Below are 17,462 nucleotides of genomic sequence, written 5' to 3'. Positions count from 1 at the left end.
TTGCAGCATGCAGACTCTTAGTTGCAGCATGCATGTGGGATCTAGTTCCCTGATCAGGGATCGAACCTGGGCCCCCTGCATTAGGAGGGTGGAGTCTTACGCGCTGGACCACCAGAGAAGTCCCTATCTTTATTTTTTATTATTATTTTAAAAATTTATTTTACTTTATTTTTGGCTGCATTGGGTCTTCGTTGCTGTGCGCAGGTTTTCTCTAGTTGCGGCGAGCTGTGGCTACTCTTTGTTGTGGTGTGCTGGCCTCTCATTGCAGTGGCTTCTCTTGTTGCAGAGCACGGGCTCTAGGCGCGTGGGCTTCAGTAGTTATGGCACGCGGGCTCACTATTTGTGGCTCGCAGCTCTAGAGCGCAGGCTCAGTAGTTGTGGCACACGGGCTTAGTTGCTCTGTGGCATGTGGGACCTTCCGGGACCAGGGCTCGAACCCATGTCCCCTGCATTGGCAGGTGGATTCTTAACCACTGCGCCACCAGGAAAGCCCCCTATCTTTATTATAAATGAAACATCTAACAGTAATCATAGCCAGGCTAGAGAGTACTTATTGGCTTTTACTCTGTGCCAGGTATTACCTCATTTGACAACACTGTGAGGTTCTAGTTCTTATTCCTGTTTGCACAGGTGAGGACCCGAGGCACAGAGAAGTGAAGTGACTTGCCGAAGACTCTAGAGTTAATAAGTAGGCAGGATAGGATCCCTATAAGGCTATCTGATGCCAAGTCCATGTTCTTAACCCACTATGCTCTTCTGCTTCCCCTGCTTTGTAATTTGCACACGGAGAAACTAGTTGTTAGGACTTTGCACTCAACTCTTGATTTTTTGATCACGGGTTAAGTGCTTTGAGGGTTAATTCTGGTTCAGCAGGCCCCTAATCGCAGGCATCAGGCAGGGCCTGAGTCAAGAGGGTGATTATGCAGCCTCCCTCCCCTCCTCCCAGCCCAGCAATCATACCCTCATTACCAAGCCTCTTCCGGAAAATGAAAATGGGAAGTTATCCCAAATCCCCATGTTCTTGAACCATGATTAATCTGCACCCAGGTCAATGAGAACTTTTTTTTTTTTTTTTGAACAGTGATGTTGGTGGGGGAGGGTGGTATCCAAGACCTTTCTAACCCTCATTTTGGGTTAATCAGGAGTTGACTGAGTAAACAATATTGAACTATGATTGAATTGCTGATAATTAACATTTAAAATTTCCAATCTCTCATTAAAAAAAAACAAACCCTTATCAGGTTAAAGTAGTTACTAAAAATATTTCGGACCGATCATTCTGAGTTATTCATTCTCTGATCCCTGGAACGACAATGTATTAGCTGAAAGGAACCTGGGACATCATCTGGTACAACTTCTCACGTTACAGAAGTGGAAAGTGAAGACCAGAGAAGTGGGGGGTCTTCTCCAGTATGATATACTGAGCAGCCGCAAGGCCAGGACGGATGGTCTAAGGTGGTGTTTTGTTTGCCAAGCTGCTCCATTCTAACTGCCCTACTCCCGCCAGAACTCTGGCAACTTTCAGTGTCATTAGCCATTTTTAATAGAATTAAGATTCTATTATCTTAACTAGACTCAAGATGTTTTCTTTCATGTGACTAGTCTAAGAAAAATTGATCTTCATTCTACCTGCCGACAATTTCCCTTCTGAAATGTGAAAAGCGGTAGGGTGCAGGAGGAGAAAGGAAAGGAACACTACAGGGTGTTTTTTCAGTAGTTAGTTGTGACGAACAGAAATCAAGGAAATGATGCCCTAAAGCAGGGGTCCCCAACCCCCGGGCCGCAGACCGGTACCGGTCCATGGCCTGTTAGGAACCGGGCCGCACAGCAGGAGGTGAGCGGCAGGAAAGCGGAGCGAAGCTTCGTCTGCCTCTCCCCATCGCTAGCATTACCACCTGAACTACCCACCCCCCCAGTCCCTCTCCGTGGAAAAAGTGTCTTCCACGAAACCAGTCCCTGGTGCCAAAAAGGTTGGGGACCGTTGCCCTAAAGTACCCACAGCCAGCAGCCAAGAGGATCTCAGGGACTCTGGATACACCAGAGCTTAAGTGTGGGAATCATGCTAACTGCTTTCTAACCCATGAGCGAGACATACTATCTGTCCCACCTGGCGTAACCATAATCGTATTAAGGCCTATGCAGGACTGTCTGTGAAAGGGCTTTGCGAGTGTTGTGCTATAGAAACTCTATCACGATTTATATACACTGTCTGCTTCACCTCCTAATGTTTCAATATAGTATAATATTTACATAAATAAGGGTAAAAAAAATTCCCGGCTGTTATCTACATTTAAACATTTACATACATGTACGTGTAATATAAAATGTTTATATGGAGATTTAGACACATTTAAACCCATAGGAAGAGGTAATATAGTAAAGAACTTTGAAATTAGACCAGGACTTGAATTCCAGCCATGCCTTTAACTTGTTTCATTCTCAGGTTCCACATTTGTAAAACTGGTGTAACATTAGTATTTGCCTCATAGGATTATTATGAGGATGAGCTGGTACATATAAATACTCAGAACAATAACTGGCACAAAGTTAAGTGTGTGCCCAATTGCCTTTATAATTAGAACCAGAAATCAGAGCATTACTGTCCTCTGGTGGCTGCCTAGCTCAATTAACTATAGAAATCACAGCCAAGAAGAACAGGACTGGCTTTTTAAGTACTGGCAAATGTCCTACTTTGAACAATACACTTATAATTCTCTGCCTTAAGGACTCTTCAGCTGTAAAACAGGGGTAACTTTTGTCCTAATAATGGCATCGGTGTACAAAGTAAAAGGTAAAATGAACTTTGAAAATTCAGAAATTTTCTGAATATAACACCTTCTACAGGATAAACGCTTTACATTAATTATCCCATTTTCAAGTTCTAGGCATTGACACAGTAAAATATTTCATACACAGCGTTGACCACTATTAGCTGTAAGGAGCACTAACATTATTAAAACACGCGTGTTGTAATGAATCAATCAAATAAAACCCATGTCTAAAAACCATACTTATACCAACTGAAGCCGTATTTGACCCACCTTTCCAACAGTTTCCAGTTCTTTTTTATCTCTTTTGGCATTTCCAGCCAGCAATTTCATTTCAACAATTCCTGATACAGCAATAATTGGAACAACCGATAACATCAAAAGGGTTAATTGCCAACCGTAGACAAATGCTATGATAATACCAGTTCCAAGGTTAGCTGTGTTCTGTGCAATTAAAGCCAACCTGGTTCCAGTGGCCTGGAAGAGCAAAAGAAGAGAGGCAGCTGTATTTTAAGTTGCAAATCCACGAGCTGCAGCCTTCAGCCTCCCGGTCAGAACCACGAGAGAGGGATCTGTGCCTGTACTAACATTTGCTCCCTTTTGTTACAATAAACCCAAGACACCTGTGGGTAACTTGGGAGGCTCTGCAGGTTTTTCTTCGTGCCTTTCAGCTCTCCTTCCTCTCCTGCCCATACGGATTCAGCACTGCAGAGGCAAGACATCAGCTTCTCTGCTTTGGGGAGAGGCTGTGGGGTGCACACTTTTTCATGAAGGCAACATTCAAAGAGGAAACACACCACGGGCACTGTGCTCATTTTAAAGTCTGTTCGCTTCAAATGTGTAAGAGGGAGATTCACGAGCCCCGAGAGACCATCTGTTACCAAGGGTACAGATCCTAAGAGACCACCCCCAGCGGTAAAGTATGCATAAAGATGAAGTCCTGTTTGCACCAGTCAGAAAACGAGGGCTCTCACAGGGACACTGCAGGGGACTTGCTGCTCTCCTGCGCTATGGAGAAGCAGTGAGTTCTGAGGTAACAGACCTCAGCTCCAGAACTGGGGAGGGAAGCCAGGAAGACGGCGGCACTCCCTGGAGCCAGTTATTGGTTAGGGTTGGGCATGTGACCCAAATTAGTCTTAATTAGATGTAAGACAAGGGTGTTTGGTTGGCAGTCGAGGCCTAGGTGTGCGCTCTCTTTCGCTGGATGGGAAACAAGGAAGCTTGTAGCTATGGTTGCTCCTGGCAGCCGCCCTGTGGCCATGAGGGAACGAGCCTCAGGGTGAAGCCAACCCTGAGGACTGAAAGCCACTCACAGCCAACAGACAGAAGGTGCCTGAGTCCTTCGGGCCACTTGTGAGCCAGTGGATCCATCAACCCTGAAGTCCAACCTTCCTCTTTATTGTTTAGTCTAGTTTGACTTTTCTGTTATTTGCAGCTGAAGGCAGCTTAAAGGTTGCAGCTATGCCATATGTTTATTCCAAACCATGTTAAAGAAAAACAGTAGTAGAGTGCAGTCTACATACCCCCTGGACTTGGGAGGCATCCATCGCAAGTCTCGTAGAAAGTGCACCAGTACTGTTTTTATGATCATCAAACCAGCTCATGTCCTACGGCACAAAATACACCTTTAAATTCATTCCAAATTAAAACAAGCAGAGGAAATCAGATGAAACATCCCAAACATTCAATGCTGAGGAAATATCCACACTTAACTTGGGTGTTGGAGTTGAGGGGAGACCTCCCATGCACTGGGGAGCTCTAGTCCCTGCCTTGAGCATACACCTCGGAGCCCCACCAGGATGCAAGCTCCATCCCCACCTGCGCCAGGAAAGCACACTGATGGGGGGCGGGGCTTATCCAGATTGCAGCTGTGCTCGCTGCCAGCTTCCCTCAAGCCCAAGCCCGTGGGTGCACGTGGGTCCATCACCCAGTCCTCACAACTTGTACTACGGCTACTTCCGTAGTATCCTGATGGGGTGGTGTCTCTCACAAAGTTGTTGTGCTGGACACGGTGGAGTTGTACTGGACACAGCTCTTTCTTGCAAATTCTAGGCATGAGATCATGAGCCCTGGTTTCTCACCACGTTTTTGTTTTGTTTTGTTTGAAGCAAGGATTAAAAGAGTCTATCTTAGATATGATTTTAATTACAAGCCACTAATCCACAGCATCTTTAAGCTTCATATAAAGTAAATTTCCTCCATAGCAACAGTTTAAAAGACACTGAAAGAGGTCTGCAAATTCAGACTTGCACAAAATATGATACCTGCTCTGTGCCCTTTTGTGAACAGGAATGTAATCAATTCCGATCAATTGGTTGGACAATATTCTGGCCCTCTCTTAAGCCTTCTCTATAAAAATAGAGAATTCATGTTTGCACATTTTCCCACATGTCCTGCACTGGGCCGTGACCTTCCCAAGAGGGCAGATAAGGCATTTTATAGGCCCAGCTACTAGCACATTGTCTGGTACCTAGTGGGTAATGACGGAGTGAAATAACAAGTGAATTAATGTGAAAGCAGAGCTCTAACAAACTCAATTACCAACATTTGGTAAAACCTATAGTTAGTATGGTAAATCGTGGGACAGGAACACTGCCAACCACCCTTTCCTTTGTGGAAAGGCATCCTGGAGTCTCAAATGACTCACCAGGGCCTGCGTAGAATCCAGAAAACAGATACAGGTCCTTGAAATGATAGTATCCACATGGATAGAGATAGTTGCAAAATAAACCCCAAAAGTGACCTAAATTAAGCCTACTCCCACGAAAACCCTGAGAGGTCTTTGGATACTGAAGGACCAGGACAACTAGCAGGGCCCTGACCAGTCCTTGCATGAACACCTGGGACACACAACATGCAGGGCTGCACACCAGCCAGAACAGGAAGAGGCCTGAAAGGAAAGAGTTGCTTCCGAGCACACACCTACCTGTCTCAGCATTGCTTTAAAAGCCATGGACCGAAGCCTTGTGGTGAGGATCTCGCCAGCCTTCCCAAATGTGAAGCCCTGGGTGAGAAGAAAGGCTTTTGTCCCTTTTGATGATCACAAGCGTTCGGACACAAGTGGGTGTATTTGCATGGATTTCTATAATATTTATTTATGAATCAACTATTCAAATAACAAAGTCTATGACCAGATACTAATTCAAAGTCCCAACTTAAAGTTCATGTACTGCTAGATGTAAGCTATTATATATGGAATGGATAAACAGCACGGACCTACTGTACAGCACAGAGAACTATATTCAGTATCCTATGATAAACCATAATGGAAAGGAATATTAAAAAAAGAATGTTTATATATGTATAACTGAATCACTTTGCTGTACAGCAGAAATTAACACATTGTAAATCAACTATACTTCCATTAAAAAATTTTTTTAATTCATACACTTCTAATTTTTTTTTTTTTTTTGCGGTACGCGGGCCTCTCACTGTTGTGGCCTCTCCTGTTGTGGAGCACAGGCTCCGGACGTGCAGGCTCAGCGGCCATGGCTCAGGGGCCCAGCCGCTCCGCGGCATGTGGGATCTTCCCGGACCAGGGCACGAGCCCGTGTCCCCTGCATCGGCAGGCGGACTCTCAACCACTGCGCCACCAGGGAAGCCGTAATTCATATACTTCTAAATCATTAGTATACAATAGAGTCCTAAGACCAAAATCCTTAGAAGTATCCAGTTCTGGCTTCTGAAGCATTCTAAATAGACTTCCTTTTCAAAACTCTCAAGGACACCATCTCAGTGAGAAGAATACTGTACTTAATTACAACGTCAGTGTGTTCCTAATGCTTTAAGCAAATCAGTCTCCAAAAGAAGTAACAAAATTCTATGCAGGGATGCGTTTTGGCTCCTGTAGTGTAGAGGGAGGGAGGATGTCTGGGGTATCAAGCTCCAGATGCGTTTGCAGCTTGCCGTCACAGCTCCACCTGCTATCAGATTAGCGAACAATTAGGCTACTCCTCCTCCCCCAGCATCCTTGCCAGACGCTTTCCCTCTTTCTAATTATACCCTGTTCAAACTGGAGACCAGCCCAGATGTCCACAGCTGGGTTTGCTTCCCAGGCACTGGCATGGGTGTGAGCCTCCAGCCACGCAGAGTGTTGGGGTGGGCATGTGGGCTGCTCTCTGGGGAGGATGCATCCCAGGTCTTCACTAAACCAAGAGGATCGGTGGTCAGTGCTCAGGGTGAGTCTGCCCCAGGGGTCCAGGCCTAGACTGCCCTGGTCTCCTCCCGCCTTTGCTGGCAGATTGCTCAAGGCCCGTGAGGGCTCCATAGCTCCGTCTATCAGCCCACTGTTGGTGCAGCATATGTATGCCCTCCTCCCTAACACAGCAGGGATTGCGGCTGCATTGGACATTGAGTTGCTACGAGCAAGGCTCTGATTTCTAAATAAAAAGCGAGGCTTACTTTTACCACTGTCTCAACAATAATCAAAGAGAAGCACACTGGGCATGACTAGGAAATATTCTGTGGCCTTAATGGATTGTACTAGAAAGGGCTGTGTGTACTGGAAAGGCACTGAGTTAGAGACAAAAGAAATTTGGTAAAAGTCTAGGTAGACAAGTACAACCAGAGCAGTTTACTAGTTCATTTTGTCCGGGTCTACAATACCTAAATGCAACATAATGTGCATTCTTTCAAACAGTTCATCAATTAAGGAGGAAAATATCAGAGAAGTTACTTGATACTATATGAAGAGTAACAAAAAGAGAATGCTGGGCTTCCCTAGTGGCGCAGTGGTTAAGAATCCATCTGCCAATGCAGAGGACACGGGTTCGATCCCAGGTCCAGGAAGATCCCACATGCCGCAGAGCAGCTAAGCCCGTGCGCCACAGCTACTGAAGCCCGCGAGCCACAACTACTGAAGCCTGTGCGCCTAGAGCCCGTGCTCCACAACAAGAGAAGCCACTGCAGTGAGAAGCCCGTGCACCACACGAAGAGCAGCCCCCACTCGCCACAACTAGAGAAAGCCCGTGCACAGCCACGAAGACCCAATGCAGACAAAAAATAAAATAAATTTATTTCAAAAAAAGAGAGAGAGAATGCTATTGTACTGATTTTTCTCCAGTTTATGACTAGTGGAGTTTAAGTGGGACTTATGTTGTCCCGTGAGTTCACGTCTCTTTTGTCCTTGGTAATGAATGTTTGCCGAGGGCCAACCTGTAACATGACGTAATTTAGCACACAGGGCAGTCACAATTCCCCCTGCTTAGGACACTGCCCTCTCAAACAGCCTTGTGCCAACTGTGTCTGCAATTCATTTCAGTCTAAGATTTGGAAGTTCCAAACCAAAGCTAAGGTTTTGATCACCTGTTTCTTTTATTGGATTTTGATGAATCAATAATTAATCTATATTAACAGATAATTAACAAAAATCTAATTAATAGGTAATTAATCTATATTCTCTAACTGAATATAGACTTGATGAGAAGATCAAATCATAGGTACCTACCTGAAGGAAGAAAGTAAAAAAAGAAATAATTCCCAGACCTAAAAAGAGCAATGAGAACATGTTGCATTTCTGCTGCTTCACTTCATCGTCTCCTGGTCCAAAAATCTACAAAAGGACATTTAAAACACCCACTTGGATTACATGATCTTTGTTTATTCCTCCCATAAACAATGGCTTGAGCATCACATTTTAAAAACTAGGTTTCGAATACGTGTTTTTTTAACTGAGGTAAAATATACGTAACATAAAAATGGCTAAATGGTAGATTTTAAGTATACTAGTCAGTGGCATTAAGTGTACTGACAGTGTTGTGCCACCTTCACTGCCATCCATCTCCCGAATTCTTTCATCATCCACAACTGAAATTCTGTACTCATTAAACAGTAACTCCCACGACCCTCCCCCCAGCCATTTGGGAGCCACCATTCTACCTCCTGTCTCTATGAATCGGAGGAATACAATACGAGTTCCATTCTGAGAGCGCGTTTGTAAGTCTAATTCGTTCGTAAGTCCAACAAAGTTAGCCTAGGTACCCCACTAACACAATCGGGTATATATCAATAGTGCTGTGCTGTAATAGGTTTCTAATACTTTTCACACATACATAAGAAACAAACACGAAAAATAAAGAAAACAGTCTCAATCTTTCAGTACAGTACCTTGAAAAGTACGGTAATACAGTACAACAGCTGGCATACAGGGGCTGGCACGTGCGTTCACAACTGGAAAGTTCGTACGTAGTGGACTTACTGTTTGCGGTTATTAACATGGGTTGAAGCACTGCCTACGGACTGTGTGTGGCTGCACATTTTCGTGTTTGTGCCTCTTCCTCTGCATTTGCTGTTCCGTCTGCCTGAACTCCACCCTGCCCCCTACCTGCTCACCACCCAACACTCCACCGGGCCTCTGCCCCGACAGGCCTCTCCTGACCCACCCGCATGAAACAGCACCTCCAGCTCCGGCCCCTGTACTGCCAGACCCTGCTTTTAAAATGCTTGCTATGCTGGGACACATTACATATTTGCTTTTGGGTTGTGTTCTGTGTCTGTCCAGGAGAAGGTAAACTGTTTGAGGGCAGGACTTAGTTTATTTTGTTTCCTGCTTGATCTCCAAAATCAGCATTTGACACAAAGGAGATGCCCCCAAATATAAATACAATCCACACAGCTCTTGAATTGCAGGAGAACCAGGCATTGCCTTATTTTGTAATGTAAGAACAGTTGGAGGGTTCTTCCTCATTTATTTTTTAGCTTGTGGTCTTAAACCAATGTTCAAAGTCACAAGCATAATAAACTCTTAGCAACTATACTCCAATAAAAATTAAGAAATAAAATAAAATAAAACTTTGAAGGATAATACATTATATGAAGCTCAAAAAATAAAGATAGAAAAAAAGCTGAAAAAAAGCAGCATAATAAAGTCGTAATGTGATGGAGAATAATTCATCTTTAACAAAAAAGTCTCTCCAATAAAAATAGAGATTGACTAAGGTTATAAAATATAAATATTGGATTTTATGGAGCCTTAGATATTTCTGATCACTTCTGATAAATATCCCCCAATGAATTTAACAACTGGATAGTGTAGGTTTTCCTTCTTAGCCTCCCCAAGCCTTGTAAGGATTGCTAAACAATGATGTAGCAATTGCTAAACAATGCTAAACATTGCTACAATTGCTAAACAATGATGTAGCAACTTTTTGAATACTTACTTCCAGGCAGACACTCTTAAACAGTTACCTAAATCATCTCTTAATCCTCAGCCATCCTAGGAGGTAGGTTTATTTTGCAGATGAAGAAACTGAGGTACAGCAAGGGAAAGCATTTGCCCAATTTGCACAGCGATTAAGTGATGAGGCCGGTCTGTCCCCAGAGCCTGGCCTCTTGAACACTTGAGACTTGAACTCTTTCCCTTCCCCACCACCCAGCCACCCAATGAGACAGGCATCTCCTCTCCACAAACGGGATGGTGATCACTGCCTGACACCAGTTCACCCAAATGAAGAGAGGGAATCAGAATGCCTTCTTCAGGGATTTTACAGTTTCTAATTTCATTGATAGCATAACTTGCCTATTTTTTCTTTTGCCTCATAGCTTTCCTCAAAAGGGAATTAAAACCTTGGGCTTAGTTTAATTTGAGGCTGCTTTACTGCAAAATGGACCAGGTTGGCATGAGAACTGATGTAATGGTGAAGTGATTTCATTCAAGCTGTCCAGTGGTGTTTTCAGACTCACCTCTATAATCTTTGAGAAGATGACTGAGAAGGCCGGCTGAAGCGCCCCGTTGGCAATAGCACACACAGTTCCCACCACAAAGTAGGGCCATTCTGTTTTATTCAGTTTCAGGATCTTCATAAAAGACACCGGCGGCACAGTTTCATCCTAGAACACATACATGTCAGGACAAAAAAGGTGACAACACTACAGTCACTGGAGTGTATGGACATAGAGAAGGCCTGGCATCAACCTCAAGGAACTTGCAAACTAGGTGCAGAGAATGACCAGGCTACAGCAAACTACTAGAGGGTTGGACGGGATGTTATCAAATGTTAACTATGTCCATTGACTACACAGCATAAGACGAGTATGAGTCCTTCACCCAAGAAGCAATCTTCATGGTGTGACCAGCCCATCTCTATTCCAGCCTCAGCAGAGTGGGCAGAAGATCTGGGCACAAAATGCCTTAGAATTCAAGTCCAATTCAGCTCCGGCATGATGCTGGGGTCACATGAGACAAGACCCATGAATAGATGAGTAAGTGTCCCCACGAACACAAGGCGCCATGATTAACCTGAGGACCTGGGCCTGGTCTCCTCACCCCGGAACCCTGCCCAGCGCTGCCTTTTCTGTGACGTGTTCCCAACTCACAAAACTAAAGTAACTACTCCCCTTTTCTTTCACCACTGTTCCCTCTGCGGACTTCTTCTATTTCATAGCTTAGCTTGTTTTGTGATCCCCCGACCCCGTTTGTTTACATGACTCGCTTGTTTTGTTTGTTTTTAAGGTGAAGACTATGTCTTTATATCCCTAGAAATAGCCCAATGCCTGGCACACATCAGGTTCTCAGCAAATGCTGAACTCAATGTCTGGTCAAGCATGAAGGATTTAGGTCACATAAAGGAGAATATTCTGACTACAGAGGTGGTTTAACAGTAAACTAGATACAAAAGGTGCCTGTGGAATCCCATAGCCTTGCAGTTGTTTAAATAGGTCATGTTTGCGTCTCTATGAAAAAGAGAACATGGGAATAGTTTCTATTCAGCCCTCTTCTTTCAAACCACTCATTTTCTCTGCGTTTTAGGGTTTTTTTTTCCTCCCTAGTTAACATCTTTTAGCCCTGGTCTCCAGCCTGTTAAACGAGCTGAGGCTGCTCTTCACACGCCAACAGGTCTTCCAGGCCCTTCTAATCAGACTTAATTTCCCCCGCTCCTTGGGCACATCGTTTATCCCTCTATGATGGCACTTAGGACAGTCTTGTTGATGTGGCATTTTCTGACTCCCATTCTTCTCTGTGCATTTCTCCAAGAGAAGTGCTCCTCTAAAATACCAGCCTCTCAAGATTTAGCAGCATTAACTGTCCAGATAAATGAGGAAATGAGAAGTAAATACTTCCACAGCCAAAAAGGGAGAAATTGTTTATCTTAGGTATGATAATGCAGCTCCACAATAATTCAATTGTTATTCTCTTTCCATAAATACACCAAGATTTGAGACCTCTGAGAGAGCCCTCGTAATCTCTGCAGTAAATAACCTTGTGGGCAGAGAAAAACAGATGCAGTGAATTCTCGGTAGGATTAGTGTCTTCAGGCCAACACAAAAGTAAAAAAAAAAACTCAGCTTTTATCAATAAATAACATCAAAAGGTATTCTCAAACCATTTCTTTTTTTTTTTTTCAAACCATTTCTTAAAATCATAAAATATCTTTTCTTGGAATGGATTCCCTTTCTATCAATATTATAAAGGCTTCTGTTAACTTGAATTAATAACATCCCAAGTCTTCAGGTGAGAAACGTTAAAGAATGTACACTTTGGCTATTTCTGGTTATTCTTTTTCTTAGTAAGAGAATTCCAATCTTATTCAGAGTAGCAATGCATATAGCAAAAAGATTCAGTTATCTACCCTTCCTTGTAGCTAAGTAGCGCCATGTGATTAAGCTATGGCCAGTGACATATAAATAAAAGTACTGTATCGGACTTAGGGAAAATCTTTGTTTCTTCTTGCTGCTTGGAACACAGATGTGATGGCTGGAGCTTCAGGAGCCATTTTCGATCATTGAGAATGGAAGCTACATGCCAGGATAGTGAGGATAAATATGAAAGGAACCTGAATCCGTGGTAACCATGGCAGAGTCACCATTCTAGCCCTGGGTTTCTCACCTTTAAGTTTTTATGTGAAAGAGAAATAAAACCTCTTATTTTTCTTAAACTGATATTAATCTGAGTTTCCTAGCATAGAAATCAAAAGTAATCCTACCTAATAGAGCATGCAAATGTCAGGGCCTCTTACTTTAGACCAGCCTTATTTATCTCTGGACCTCAAAAATAAGTGGAATATCTAGTTTTAATTTTAAGCATCTAAGCACAAAGACTATGTTTTTGGATCTTTCTTCATTGGAAATCCAATTTTACTTGGAATTGATCTCAATTTTTGACAAATACATTTAAAATGTGATATTTCCTTTTTTTAAGAAGAGTATGGCTCATGGCAGGAATCCTCTGTGCCTGCAATATACTTGCAAGACTAAGAATTTCAACAGTAAAACTAAACAACTAAAGATTTAAGTGAAAAACAACTTACAAGTTCAATGGTTTCCACATCAAAGGCATTCTGATACCTTCGTGAATTCCTCAGGCTTTTATGAAAAGAACTCCTAACTATGGGATCAGCCAAACCCATGGCAGGCTTTTCATCAGTTAGTGCAACTTTAAATTCTTCTGACTGGATCTGGCTTCCTAATGTCTAAAAGAAGAACAAAACATTGAATTGTGTGTGTGCCTGTGTCCAGACGGATGTAACCTCCAAGTTTAGAACCATACAGCCATTTGAATATCACGTGTCAAGACTTTCAGATTCCGTCACAGCTTCTCAGTCAAAGTTAGCTACAAAGTGTCAAGAAGTATATCAACACATGGAAGTAAAAGAGGTTACAAAGGACAGAAAGGTTAAATTCAATTTGAACAATATGAAACCTGGAATATAAAAATACTCTCTAAAGGGGCTTCCCTGCTGGCGCAGCGGTTGAGAGTCCGCCTGCCGATGCAGGGGACACGGGTTCGTGTCCCGGTCCGGGAGGATTCCACATGCCGCAGAGCGGCTGGGCCCGTGAGCCATGGCCGCTGAGCCTGCGCGTCCGGAGCCTGTGCTCCGCAACGGGAGAGGCCACAACAGTGAGAGGCCCGCGTACCGCAAAAAAAACCAAAAAACAAAAAAACAAAAAAACTCTAAAAATTAAAAGGCAAAGTTTTCATTATCCAGCAGGTAACTGGGAATTTCTTCAATACGCCAGGATCCAGAGAACAAGTTAGAGACCACCACAGGGCAGCAGAATAAACAGAAACATTACCAAGGGCTCATTTTTACAAACAAGGAAAAGCTGGTCACTGCCCGAGGGAGGCTGTTAATCTGGCTGAGTACCATCATCTTTTTCCTCAGAGTCCTGCAAAGATTCATCCACACCTCACCCCAGGGGAACAGTCCTGCAGGTTCAGCCTCATTGCCCACTTTGGGATCAACTGTCTCCTTAAAGGGTCAGGGAGAGGGATAATTTAAGGACCTTTAGCTCAATGCTAGATGAGGGAATATCAACCCAACCTTCCTGGAGTCTTAACTTTGTTCTCTGTTTGCTTCTGCCATGTCTGAGTCCACATCTTAATGGTTTGTCCAGGACCTCAGTTCTTGTGGTATTGTCTTTTTCCCTTCAGGTCCTGTCCCCAAACCCAATTATCTGGCTAGTGCCTTACTATACCCACAGGGGCTGTCTATCTTGAGCTCTGGATCTAATCTGATCCTACTTTCCAGTTGTGCTTTCAGCACCTGACAGAATATTGCCCTTGTGCCTTGAACCCCACTGCAGGTACGCTCTGCTTGGTGGACTTCCTTGTTTCCCACTGGAACGGTTTCATACCATCTCCCAACAAAAGCCAACCTAGTGGGACTTCTCTGGTGGTGCAGTGGTTAAGAATCCACCTGCCAATGCAGGGGACACGGGTTCAATCCCTGGTCCGGGAAGATCCCACGTGCCGTGGAGTAGCTAAGCCCGTGCGCCACAACTACTGAGCCTGCGCTCTAGAGCCCATGACCCACAACTACAGAAGCCCGCGTGCCCAGAGCTCATGCCCTGCAACAAGAGAAGCCGCCGCAATGAGAGGCCCGCGCACCGCAACAAAGACCCAATGTAGCCAAAAATAAATAAGTAAATAGATTTATTAAAAAACAAAAAAACAACCTAGCTTAGAGACTTAGTCTTGTAACTGGTCCCCACATCCTCACTTCCATCCACTCCCACACTGCTGTCAGAGTCACTTTCCTGAAGGGCAGACCTGCTCAGATCACACCCCAGCTCAACAATCTTCCACGGCTCCCCACGACATGCTCAAGCCTGGCTCCCCCAAATTCTAGCACATGGCAAGTCAAACTGAACCACTTCTCATCAATCCTTTTCTTATCTTTTTCTCCTTTTGTCATCTTGTCCATGCTGTCTCAATAGACAGTTCTTCCAATAAGCCCATTCTGATTTTAGACTTCTTCTATGACCAAATGCATAATCCCTCTCTCTATCTCATAATATACTTTTCTGTGCCTTACCTAAAGCCCTCATTTACTGCAAGCTGAGGTCATTGAGCTCCAGAGCCAAGATGGCCACTTTTCACCAGTTGATAAAAAGTATATATTTGGGGCTTCCCTGGTGGCTCAGTGGTTGAGAGTCTGCCTGCCGATGCAGGGGACACGGGTTCGTGCCCCGGTCCAGGAAGATCCCACATGCCACGGAGCGGCTGGGTCTGTGAGCCATGGCCGCTGAGCCTGCGCGTCCAGAGCCTGTGCTCCGCAACGGGAGAGGCCACAGACAGTGAGAGGCCTGCGTACCGCAAAAAAAAAAAAAAAAAAGTATATATTTGAAACCAATAGCCCTTATTTCCTACAACTGGCTGGGTCTGTGAGCCACGGCCGCTGAGCCTGCGCGTCCAGAGCCTGTGCTCCGCAACGGGAGAGGCCACAGACAGTGAGAGGCCTGCGTACCGCAAAAAAAAAAAAAAAAAAAGTATATATTTGAAACCAATAGCCCTTATTTCCTACAACTGGATATACTTCAGCTGCTTCAAATATTCAATCGTAAAAAATAAAACCATAAATGTTAAAAGGAAATATGGGTGAATATCCTAAGAACAACCCCAAATCCTGAAGACATGGAGACGAAAAATGGTAATCTAGTTACATACAATTTTAAAGCTCTTTTTATGGCAGCCAAACAAACAACAAAGTGAAGTTGAGAGAACAAAGCAGGAAAAATACTTCCAATACATGCAAGAGAAATGTGTATTTCCTTTTTATGCAAGGTGTTCTTACAAATCAATAAGAATATCATGAACAACTCAACAGAAAACAGCCTAATACGGGAACAGACACTTTCACAGAGGAAAATATACAAACAGCCAAGGTACATGTGAAAAGATGCTGAGGACCCATTAAAATGATAGAATCTGGATGATGTGTATCTGAAATGTGAAGAAAAAAGAACAAAATTATGTATATACTAGTTAGTTATATCAAAGCAAATGTATATACTTTTACAAATATAAGAATCATGTTTACAGAATAACATATTTTTAGGTTATTTATTTTGCAAAGTTGCTCAAGAAGTTCATTCCCCAGGCAATTAAGAATCTCTGTCCTAAAGAATAAGTTCAAAATGTTTGGGGCATTTTCCTTTATTTTCCTCCCCCCTCACCTTTCTCTTTAGAGATTCTTTCAACAACTCTGAATTAAAGTCTCAGATGTATATTTTAGGCGTCTTCCTGAAAGCTTCTTATTTCTCAACATGGCATTAGCTACGTGATATTTTAATAAATAAAGAATACTATATTGAGGAGAAAACAGCAGAAAAACTTCCCAGGAAGCAGATACCTGCATGTTAACAAGCCTGAAGTATACCCCTTCCTTCTTCATTAGTTCTTTGTGGCTTCCTTGCTCCACAATGACTCCATCCTCAAACCCAGCAATGACATCTGCATTTCGGATTGTAGACAATCGGTGTGCTATCACTATGGTGGTCCGGCCTTCCCTGGCCTAAAGGGGAAAAGGACAAACATGTAGGGCAGGAGGGTTACAATGTCCCACACTGTCAATTAACACACAATTAAGCACTTGGATGGAGGTGTTTGCGGATGATGCAAAAGTAGCTCACCATCCCCGTGTGATTAGGGAACAAAGGCATCACTCACCTGTGAATGGCTAAAAGGAGACTTAAGTTCTGGACCAGACAGGAGGTCAGTCCCTCCAGGATAAGGATGGATAACTCTGGAGGTCTACAACCCTTCTCAAATGTTTTCATACCTGTGTGAGGAGCCTTGTTCTGAGTTATATGATATGCTAGAGACTTTAGCAGAAGTATGTCCAGAAGTTGTTGCCACATACAGTCTTCTCCAGAGCACTTCTGTAGGATTTCTTTTGAAGTGCCTGATTTTGACTGTAATTCTAATGGACTACATGCAGGCAGCTTAGGTGAAAACATACCCTGAGATCTGGATGGTTCACATTATGGTTCAAAGACCATCTGAATTACAAACCCTGGAGTGGGGCCATTAACTATGATTTTTAACAAGTGCTTCAGGTGATTTTTATGGATGTTGAAATCTACAAATCACCCCCCTAAGTAGTTCCCTGAACTCACATGTCGTTGGCTTGGTGGGTTTATGAACGGGCATTTACAACCTGCAAAATGCCCATCAAACTATTCATGTTATGTCATTAACAATGGTTATTTTTTTTTAATACTCATTAGCCCTATCAAGACTAACAACTTCTTAAGACCACTCCTACTCTGAGGCAATAAAACCACATCCTTAGGATGGTTATTAGAGTATAGCCCAGTTCACCTAAGTAGTTAAAAAGATAGAAATGAGAGGCTAATCATCAAAAAATCTACAAACAGTAAATGCTGGAGAGGGTGTGGAGAAAAGGGAACCCTCTTGCACTGTTGGTGGGAATGTAAATTGATACAGCCACTATGGAGAACAGTATGGAGGTTCCT

At 43.5% G+C, this 17,462-nt stretch overlaps 1 protein-coding gene across 1 annotated transcript in view; it reads right to left on the bottom strand.

The window, feature by feature from the left end:
• The window catches only part of LOC102983763 (phosphatidylcholine translocator ABCB4), a 77,883-nt gene that overhangs the window by 19,929 nt on the left and 40,492 nt on the right, over nucleotides 1-17,462 (bottom strand). Inside the window, exons 15-21 of the mRNA XM_028490120.1 lie at nucleotides 16,337-16,498; nucleotides 13,013-13,174; nucleotides 10,449-10,595; nucleotides 8,215-8,319; nucleotides 5,695-5,772; nucleotides 4,292-4,375; nucleotides 3,042-3,245 (exon numbers count right to left, since the gene is read on the bottom strand). Coding sequence (XP_028345921.1) covers nucleotides 3,042-3,245; nucleotides 4,292-4,375; nucleotides 5,695-5,772; nucleotides 8,215-8,319; nucleotides 10,449-10,595; nucleotides 13,013-13,174; nucleotides 16,337-16,498 — 942 coding nt within the window. The remainder of the gene's footprint in view (nucleotides 1-3,041; nucleotides 3,246-4,291; nucleotides 4,376-5,694; nucleotides 5,773-8,214; nucleotides 8,320-10,448; nucleotides 10,596-13,012; nucleotides 13,175-16,336; nucleotides 16,499-17,462) is intronic.

This window comes from Physeter macrocephalus, chromosome 5, assembly GCF_002837175.3.
Source record: "Physeter macrocephalus isolate SW-GA chromosome 5, ASM283717v5, whole genome shotgun sequence".
NCBI classification, from domain to species: Eukaryota; Metazoa; Chordata; class Mammalia; order Artiodactyla; family Physeteridae; genus Physeter; species Physeter macrocephalus.
The sequence above is the reverse complement of the archived record's forward strand: the minus strand, read 5'-3'. Positions and strand labels throughout refer to the sequence as shown.